Source organism: Sturnira hondurensis, unplaced genomic scaffold, assembly GCF_014824575.4.
Source record: "Sturnira hondurensis isolate 20B ecotype Veracruz unplaced genomic scaffold, ASM1482457v3 Scaffold0018097, whole genome shotgun sequence".
Lineage (NCBI taxonomy): Eukaryota > Metazoa > Chordata > Mammalia > Chiroptera > Phyllostomidae > Sturnira > Sturnira hondurensis.
The window spans coordinates 1,189,827-1,199,419 of record NW_028090728.1 but is presented as its reverse complement, the minus strand read 5'-3'; the positions used below and the strand labels follow the sequence as shown (position 1 = coordinate 1,199,419).

At 43.2% G+C, this 9,593-nt stretch overlaps 1 protein-coding gene and 1 pseudogene across 4 annotated transcripts in view; one reads left to right on the top strand and one right to left on the bottom strand.

The window, feature by feature from the left end:
- Nucleotides 1-468: 468 nt before the first annotated feature.
- On the bottom strand, nt 469-1,080 carry LOC119002767 (GTPase KRas-like; annotated as a pseudogene).
- Nucleotides 1,081-5,705: 4,625 nt separating this feature from the next.
- ZNF286A (zinc finger protein 286A) overlaps nt 5,706-9,593 on the top strand; it is a 64,851-nt gene continuing 60,963 nt past the window's right edge. For 2 of the 4 annotated variants that reach the window (XM_037068793.1, XM_037068791.1), the window contains exons 1-2: nt 5,906-6,396; nt 7,308-7,396. In XM_037068793.1, the coding sequence (XP_036924688.1) occupies nt 6,360-6,396; nt 7,308-7,396 (126 nt within the window). In that variant the 5' untranslated portion in view covers nt 5,906-6,359. Of the gene's footprint in view, nt 5,788-5,905; nt 6,397-7,307; nt 7,397-9,593 lie in introns of those variants that run through there. The other 2 variants (XM_037068792.1, XM_037068795.1) reach the window with 2 other exon arrangements.

The window sequence follows — 9,593 nt, the reverse complement described above, 5'->3', positions numbered from 1 at the left end:
ATGGTTCAGGGACCAACACAGAACACCAACTGGAAATAATAACACTCACTTACATAAACTTATTTTACTCTTTTTTTGCTGCAAACATTTAAATTTGTTTACAATTTTAAAATAGTATAGGAAACCCAATAAACATGAGACATTATATTTCTGTTTCTCCGATTCAGGTAAGGAAGTAATCAAATGCATGCATGCACCAAAAACCCCAAGAAAGAAATCTCAGGTATTCAGTCCCCACCCCCCACAGGTATTGTTAGTTCAAAAACTGACATTCCGAGAATACTGGCACTTGAAGGAAAACAAATCTTCCACTGTCATTTAAAAATAAACATTCAAAATAACAGCTAACAGGTTGGGTGATACAGAAAGGAAATTAGGTGATGCTAAAAAAATACTAATAATTTAGTGTAATATACAAAAATTACCACCTTTACTTAAGTATACCTTTTAAAAAAGTACAAATTATATTCACATAATCATACATTATGTCTTTGATTTTTTTCTTTTTACTGTCTTTGCTCATCTCCTCTTCATGTTTCTGAATTTCCTAATGTATAGAAGGCATTGTCAATACCCTGTCTTATCTTTGCAGATGTTTCAATAAAAGGAATCCTGTAACTTCTTCCTAAGTCCTGAGCCTGTTTTGTGTCTACTGTTGTGGGAGGCAGATCACATTTATTTCCTACCAGGGCCACGAGTACATCTTCAGTCTTTTCACTTCTTTGTAACAATGACTATCTTCAAATGATTTAGCATTATTTAAGGCAAACACACAAAGAAAGTGCTCTCCAGTCCTCGTGTACTAGTCCCTCATTGCACGGTACTCCTCTTGACTTGCCTCGTCGAGAACATCCAAGGAACAGGTTACTGTCTCTGTTATTACTTATTTCCTTTAGGCATCCTCATTGTAGGATCATGTTCATCCACAAAGCAATTCTGAATCAGCTGTATCATCATGGCACTATTGCCTAGGTCACCAGCTCCAACTACCACAAGTTTATATTCAGGCATTTTCAGCAGGTCTGGGAGCTGCTGAGGCTCTAACCCCTACCACTGCCTTCAGCGCCTCCCCAAAATTTGGCCAATCCTCACTCAGACCCCAGGTCTCAGCCCTAAAACTCAGCTGATTCTTCCTCCTTTGCAGAGTCCATTCCCTTCCCAGACTAGTTTCATTTTCACCACCAGATGTGTTTAAGCCGAAAATGCCCCAGGGGAACTCCCAGCAACTGGGAAGCCCCACAGTCCCACTCCCTTGTGGTGGTGGTGGGGGTGGGGCTTGACCTGCCACAAACAGCTAGGGACCCACATTGGGCAACACTGCTATAACCAAACAACCAACGGGGTCTCATTGCCTGCCACCCAGAGGCAGTAACTCTACAGATTCCGGTGAAAAGGAAAATGTAATTTTTGTTTATAAATATACAATAGATTACTTGATGTCTATCCCATCCCCAAAGAAACTGGAGGAGTGAGCAGGCTGCTGGCTGGTGGCCAACGCAGCTTTTACCACAGCTTTTCCCACAGCTTTGTCTGCAGGGGAATGGGTGCAGGGCTTGTCGCCAACCATTTCCCCAGACTTACCCATGCTAATCTCCTCACCCTACCTCTTCTAACTGGCCTTGCTCCCTGCACTGGCAGTGTTCCTGGTCAGGCCTGAAAAGCTCAGGGAGGGGCATGGGGCCTGACCCATGCAGACAACAGCTACCACGGCTTCCCAGCTGGGAAGGGGGACAGACTTGCTGGCCCACACATCTGGGCTGTGGGGAGGCTGCAGCCAAGTGATTTCCCACATTGGGGAGGGTCTTCAGGCTTGTCAGCCAGAGCCTGAGGAATGGCCCCAAGCCTCTCCACTCCACCCCACCCTCCTATCCCAAGCTTACTATGCTCCAGGCCTGCCCTGGGGCAATCAGGGAGGTGTCCTGTAACATCCCCAGGTATCCAGGACACAATTTCTGGGCCCAAGAACTCCAGTCTGTGCCTGCACAGAGGGGAGAAAATCGGGGGGGGGGGGTGGAGGAGGAGAGAGAGAGGCATTTCTGCACGCTATCCTTTTAAAGGATCTCCCCCAGAATCTCCACCATGGCAGAAGTGAATGGGAAAGCATGTTCCTCCCATTTAATTACCTGCCTGGCTTTTGTCACCAGAGTAGTGTGCTGGCTTTTTGTGTTATGCAAGTGACATCCTGGCACCCAGGGTGACACACATGTGCCATCTTCCATGCATGCATCTTCACTCTTTGCCATTTCTGGGAAGAAGTTCCCCCCAGTTACAAAATAACACCATGGGATGCAGTCAGCAAATTCCAAAACAAAGCTACAGGACAAACGCTGTAATGTTTTCACAAAAACATTGCAAGGGAGAAATTTTCCTCAAGATGGCAGAGTAGGTCAATGCTGTGCTCACAGCCCCCATCACTGCATCAAAATCACAGCTAAACTGCAAAACAACACCCCTGGAGGACAGCCTGAAGACTGGCTCAGCAGAAGTCCTCTAAGGATATTCAAAAGTGCATTGATCCTGGTAGGAGGTTTGGAGAAGGGGGAAGGAGCAGGCCCCACACTCAGTGTGGCACTTAGGAAATGGTAGGGAAGGTTAGTATCCGGGCTGCAGAGGTTTCCAATGGAAGAGCAAGGAGGGAGAGGCCCCAGCCCCTCTGAACACCCTCAGCCCAGGGTCCCAGTGCCAGGGAGAGCACTCCCCATGCTTTCTGGCTGTGAAAACAGGCAGGGACTACAGCTGAGTGAAAGGGAGGGCTGTTTGCTGGAGTCCCAGGTGCTCCCCTTAAGGGGCTAGTGCACAGATTACTCACTGACACTCACTTGCTCTGAGCTCCAGCGCTGGGGCAAGAGCTTGAATGCCAGCAATTTACAGGGAAGACCTGCATTGTTGGGCTTCAGAGCACAGGCTGGAGGAGCAGCTTTCTCCCAGAGAGAAGTGCAGGCAGAAGCCACTGTTTTCTTCTTGACCCTCCCCCACCTAGCTTGTTACCTGTCAATAATTCCTTCCCATATAAATGGTTGAAATGCTCCATTCAAAACATGGAGCTTCCATTAATACAATCATTTGACATTCCTTTTACATTTTTCACCTTTTTGAAATTCCCTCCTGAAATTTTGATATCTGATTAAACAGTAATGTTTTTTGACTGATAGTTTGGCTTTCAAATTCACTATTCAGTTTCACACATTCTGCTATTCAATGAAGTATTAAATGACTTATTCCACCATTATATTTTTCATACAGTGTTTTTATAAGTTCTTGCTTAATGTATCTTATGTCCTCCTTTGTCTCTTTTAAGACAGCTTAACAGTGTGCAAAATGACTGTGGGAGTAGGGCGTGGGATGGGCGGAGAATGGCAAAGGGGGAAATTTTGGGATGACTGTAATAGAATAACAATAAAAAATAAAAAAGAATACATTTCATTCACCTGTTGTAAATTGTTCAGTTTACTTTTATTTAATATCAGTAGAATTCTTCTGATGTTTTTTTTCCTTGTGAGCCCATATTCCCTACACCCAGGCTATAAGCTGGTAATGTGTGGAGGGAAGGGAACCAAAAACCTCAAGGTGTTTCCTGACCCTCCTGTGACTTACCAGGAAGGGCACCAGCTCTAGGTGAAATATAAGTATGTATGTGGGGAGAGCAGGAGAAACTTGGGGAGATTTCAGTTGTTTTCCAAGCAGAGAATCTATGGTGTTAGAATTTGGCATACCACTCCCTTTACCATCCTCTTTCTACCAGGTGATTTTATCCCTCAGGGAACATCTCCATCACTATCTACTTTTTGCATTGACCATCTGACTCATTGCAGGTATGTGTACAAACGTGTGTATCAGAGCGGGAAAAAGGTGAATAAAACCGTTTGAAATGGGTCCACTTTTATCTATTAGTATCTACTCCTCTCCCAGCCCAGCTCTAAGGCTATACTGCAATGGTGCTAGAGTGGGAAAGATGTACCTAAGGCAATGCAGGGATGAACAGAAAGTAGCACAACAAAACACTAAAAAAACCCCCAAAAAACCCACCCCACACTCCCAGAGCACTTCCCCACAGTCCCTTTGTGGCATCAAGGAGTCTTCCACTGTGGTTGTCATTCTCTTATAATCTACACACACACATACACATCCTAGGACCAACTGTAGCCATGTGTCCCAGAGTTTCCAATGAATTTTTCAATAGTTTTGTAATCAAACAACCTCTCCCTTCTAGAGGATCTCCAGGTTGGGTTTGGAGAAAGGAGGTGGCAACTTAAGGTAGGATACCTGATCTTTAATCACCTGGTAGAAAGAGGATGGTAAAGGGGGTGGTATGCCAAATTCTAACACCATAGATTCTCTGCTTGGAAAACAACTGAAATCTCCCCAAGTTTCTCCTCTTCTCCCCACATACATACATATATTTCACCTAGAGCTGGTGCCCTTCCTGGTAAGTCAAAGGAGGGACAGGAAACACCTTGAGGCTTTTGCTTCCCTTCCCTCCACACATTACCAGTTTATAGCCTGGGCGTAGGGAATATGGGTTCACAAGGAAAAAAACATCAGAAGAATTCTACTGATATCAAATCAGTAGACTTATCTGCATAAGTTATCTTTTTCTACGTATCACTATATACTTAGTGGCTCAAAAAAGCATAATACATCTAAAAGGTCTGGGCACAGCTTAACTGGGTCCACTGAAGCTGGCTATCGAGATGTCAGCCAGGATCAGGTTCTCATGTGAAGGCTCTAGCAGGAATGATCCACTTCCAAGCCCCTGTGGGTTGTTGACAGAGTTTAGGTTTTGCTGGCTATTTGTTGAAGGCCACCCACAGCTCCTTGCTATGTGGGCCTCCCAAAAGTCACCACTTCCTTCATCAAAACCAGCAAGAAGTCTCCTAGCAAAACAAGCATTAGAATATGTCGCTTTTGCTGTGGTCTATTGTTAAAATGCTAGTATGGGAATAGAGGAAGATGGACAAATTGGAATTACTTAAGAAATAATAAATATGACAGTGATAGACAGTGAGACAGAGAAGAGTTGAGGGTATTCTCATTCTTGCTTTTAAAATGGGTTTGTGAAGAGGGGCAGTTGAAACACTATGAGCTTGAGGGGGGCAGGTTTGTCCACTAACAGGATGAGAGACTGACTATGCTCCTTTGAGAGAACCACCTCTTTCGTTTAATTTAAATTAATGGTTATGGCTGCTTAAAAGAATCTCTTGCTCAAATTTATTGAAACTGGTTGAATCTCTTCAACTTACCTATTTCATACGTGAATTTTCAGTATTACAGTAGTCCATGGATGGATGCATTAACATCGATTTGCGTATACAACCCCGATGTTCCTAAAAACACACCTTTCACCTCACTTGAAAGCAAAGGAGTTCGGGGAGTCAAAATTATGGAAAAGCCACAGGCTCCTCTAATATATCTTACACTTAGATTAATTTAGGTTGAATTCTTCGGCAGCCCTGAGCCCTGGGCTGTAGTCCCCACGTGCAGAGAAACGCGGTACTCACACCGACTCCGCTCCAACTCTCCTAGGCAGCGCTCTCTCGTGGTGTAGATCTGACACAGAAGATGAGGCACATACTCTCGCGAGGAGAGGGCTGAGCTTTCGCATTCCCCTATTGCACCACGTGTACTCCCACCTGCAGAGAAACACAATTTGGCAATTCCCAGAGACTTCTGGGAATCGTAGTTCTGATGCTTCGGGAGGCTCTCCAGACTTGCTTCCTCCTTACGCATGCGCGACTCCAAGCTAGAGGGAGAAGTTCATAGCCTTTGTCAAGCCTGGATGGGAGGTGAGTTGGTCTTTCTGAGGCAGCTTTTCTCCGATTGGCTTCGGTGGTGGCCCTGGGGCTGCTATCTGTGCAGAGTCGGGGCTGGAGTGCGAGTTGGTGAATGGGGCCTCGAGGGCAGATCATAGCCCGATCCCCTCACCCTCCGGCCTGAATCCCTCCGGCGGTGCCGCCTCCCGGGGACTCGGGTGCGAGTGCGGTGCCCTCGGAGCACGATGGGCGGGGCGCGGGGCATTTGCGGGCCTTGCAAAGAGCCCCGAACCCGTCCGTTTTTTTCTACACACCTTGCACCTCCGCTGCAGCCCCAGCACCATCTCTCCCAGCAGCTCGGTCCCCTCAGGTACGGCTCCAAGCGGCAGAAACAGGCATCTGAGGATCAGTCGCAGGAATGCTGTCCCCGGGCTTCCAGGTATCACCCTCATAGGACCGAGGAAGAAACCGGACCCGACCTTATCCAAGCCTTTCCGCAGAGCCCCCAGAGGGAAGGCAGGAAGGAGAACTGGGAGGCCTCTGTCCAGACAGTTCTGAACTGAGGGGGCAGGGAGATCAGAATCTTCAGAATCAGGCGGATTGGTGATCATGGAGAGAGATTTGGCCGAAATGCCGGAGAAAAGAGGTGAGAATTGCCGAAGTGTTGACTCGTGTTGTGGCAGGGCGAAATTCTTCCTGAAGAGAAATCATTGTTGCCTCAGGGAGGTGGCCCTTGGCAGACAGCCCTGCCAGTCTCCTTTGTCTGGGACGTGGATGGGCTTCTTGAGTGAGAAGGGAGGGCTTGGTAAGGGAGGATCCCCCTTTCCACTGCAGCTGGGTGCACAGTGATCCTTCAAAACCACCCCGAAAATGGGGGCGAAATGTTACCTTCTGAGGCATAAGCAAAGAAAGCCCCAATGACGGTTCCTCACATGTTCTTTTTGTCTGACTATCAGTGAGGCTGAGAATTTAGCTTCTTGGTTGGCAAAAAAACCCCCACATTTTCCCACATCTGTTATTTCACTTGGCACAATAATCTTATGATTTCAGTAGTACAAGTATTTTTGTTTTGAGTAGTAGCAAACAGGCATAGAACTCAGTAACTGACTAGCCCAGTCTTTCTAGAAGTTTGGTCTGTGATCTCATGTCAGAATTACCCCTGGGTACTTATTAGATTTCTGAATTGCACCTCAGACTTAATTAATAATATTTAGAAGTGGGATCAATAATCTACATTTTAAATAAGCTTTCAGGGTGGTTTTTTTTTTTTGAGAAGTGAGCCTGTTTTTCTTATATTAATTTAATGTAGATTAAGCTTGGAAATAAATTGACTCTAATTTCTAGAGTACTGCCTGCGAGTAGGTGTTATGATTATAGCAACAATGAATTTAAGCTCCCAAGTAGCAACATTCCTGGACATTCTCGAGGATCCATTTGGGCTCCCTTCAAGTTGCAGTGTTTGTAGAGAGCATCATTAGTATGGTGGAGTGATTTTTACCTTGTAAATCTGAATCAAGATAGATTTAAATCTCATAATGACTGCTTTCTTGCCCTTAGCTCTGTTTTCCCAGGATTCTTCTATTTCCCAAGAGAAGAGCACAGAAAAGGGAGAAGTGGCCCCTCTGCGCCTCACAGCCAGATCCCAGGTAAGTGGGAGTCTACTGATTGTTGAAATTCCACCTTATTTCTCAGAGCACAAACACACTTTCTTCTCTCTGATGTGGTGTTTCTGTGTCCACCAGAGCCCATCTGGAGAGCTGAGTTCTAATTCTAAGACTACTCAGGCAGCTAATGGACTCACTACAAAATGTTTTCTACTGACCAATAGTGTCTTCTTCATCTAGTATAACAGGCATGTAAGGAGCATTACCCTTCTTTAGACTATTATGCTGATTCCTGAGCTTGGTGACTTAGGAAACTATTTTAAAAGAAAATGGGACATATCTTAAAACATATGTTTCTCTAGGGGAAACAATATACACATGACTGTTAAGCGAGAATTTGAGAAAGCACCTTTCGTGCTGAAGTGAATATGAAAATAATAAATACTCAAGTTCAAAGGAGTGCTTAAAAAGGAAAGCCTATGGAAGGCTTAATTTAAAGAGTTAAATCTAGCTCTTCAAGATGATGAATGCTGAAGTTTAGAATTGAAGCAACTTACTTTCCAATCTGTCCTACAAGAACAAATATTAAGAATCTTTTAATTTAAGTTCTGGTTGTACTATATGGGTGCTTAATATATTATTCATTTAACTATTTGTACATTTGAAATCTTTATTAAAAGAAATTGGATAAGAGAAAAGGGTTCTCCATGATGTGTGTGGCATGCTACAACCCAAAGATTTCTAAATTAGCCTTTTTCTTTGCTACTGTGATCCCAAGTGTAAAAAGTACACATTGAACATTGGTACCATTTGTAAAAGTGACTTCTCAGGATCCTTATATACTTGCTTGTCTTCATGTTTCTCAGCTGCATTACATTAGTATTGAAGACTTTATTAGTCAAGAAGCTTAAGTTGCAGCTGATAAAAGCTCAATTCAAACTGATGTAAGTAAAAAAAGGTATTTATTGACTAACATAACTCAAAAATCCAGGTCTGACTAGACATAGCTCTCAGTAGTAACATTAGAACCTATTTCCTCCATTTCACTGACCTTTTCTTTTCTCTCTATGGGGTTTCCTCTTAAGCAGGTTTTTCTCCTAGCACTGGCCCTTACCAAATCTAGGCTTCCATCTTCCCACATTGAAGATCAGAGACAAAAGGCAGCTTCCCTCCCAGTCATTCTAGCAAAAGTCTGAGGATTAACTCTTTAATGGATATTAGGCCATTCTTGGGCTGGTTATTCTCCAGATCTAAGTGTGTTTCTCTAACTGGGCAGACCTATGGAATATATGAGCACACACACACATAGAAACACAAACACCACCCATGAGTCAGAGATGGAGTTAATACTATCTGAACTACACTGGCTAGGCATGGCAGCAGAATAGAAGTGCCAGAGAACACTTTGATACTGGATTCAAGACTGTTAGAGCCTCAAGGTAGATTAAAACCTTTTATGGAAATTTTTAAAAATTTCTTTTGTCCTTTTTGCATTGCATTAGATTTGGTGTGATGCTAATATTACAACTACCTTATTATATTTACCTGGACTATTTTTTGTTGACTTTTAAAAATATTAAAGTTTTAATTTTGGGTTATTAGAATGAAGTGAACAGCACAAATGTAGAGAAATATGAAAGTAATATTACTTCCCTCCCCAAATTCAGTCCCCTGCCTCTCCTTGAGAATAACAGTTTGATGTATATTCTTCCATATGCTTTTGTTGAACTCTCAATACTATATTCAGACATGTGATATTTCCTTTAATTTCTCCCACCCCCTGTCCCTAATTTTGGGGTGTTTTTAAGGGTGTCTTTGTATAAACAGGATTTGGCTTTTTTTTTTCAGTTTTAAAGGGAGACTAACTCATTCACATTAATATGATTCCTTATATGTTTCAAATTTTTCTGCCATGTGATTTTTATACTTCTGTTTACTATGCTTTTTTTCTTTGTACTTTTTTGCCTTTTGTGCAATGGTTTGCATTTTTGTTCTAATTTTTTTCTTTTAGTGGTCAAATTTCTGTTGAGTGTCAGTTTAGCTATAGATACGCAGATTGTAAGATCACAGTCATTTTTCCTTAAAATTTTTTGCCTAGTTAGTGGCTACTTAATAATTTACATTTTATTTTCTATGGATGATTCTTGTGTTTTTAAGGCCCAGATGATTTCCATTTTTGGAAACAGTTTTGTTTTTTTTTTAAATATTTTATTTATTTATCTTTAGAGGGGAAGGGAAG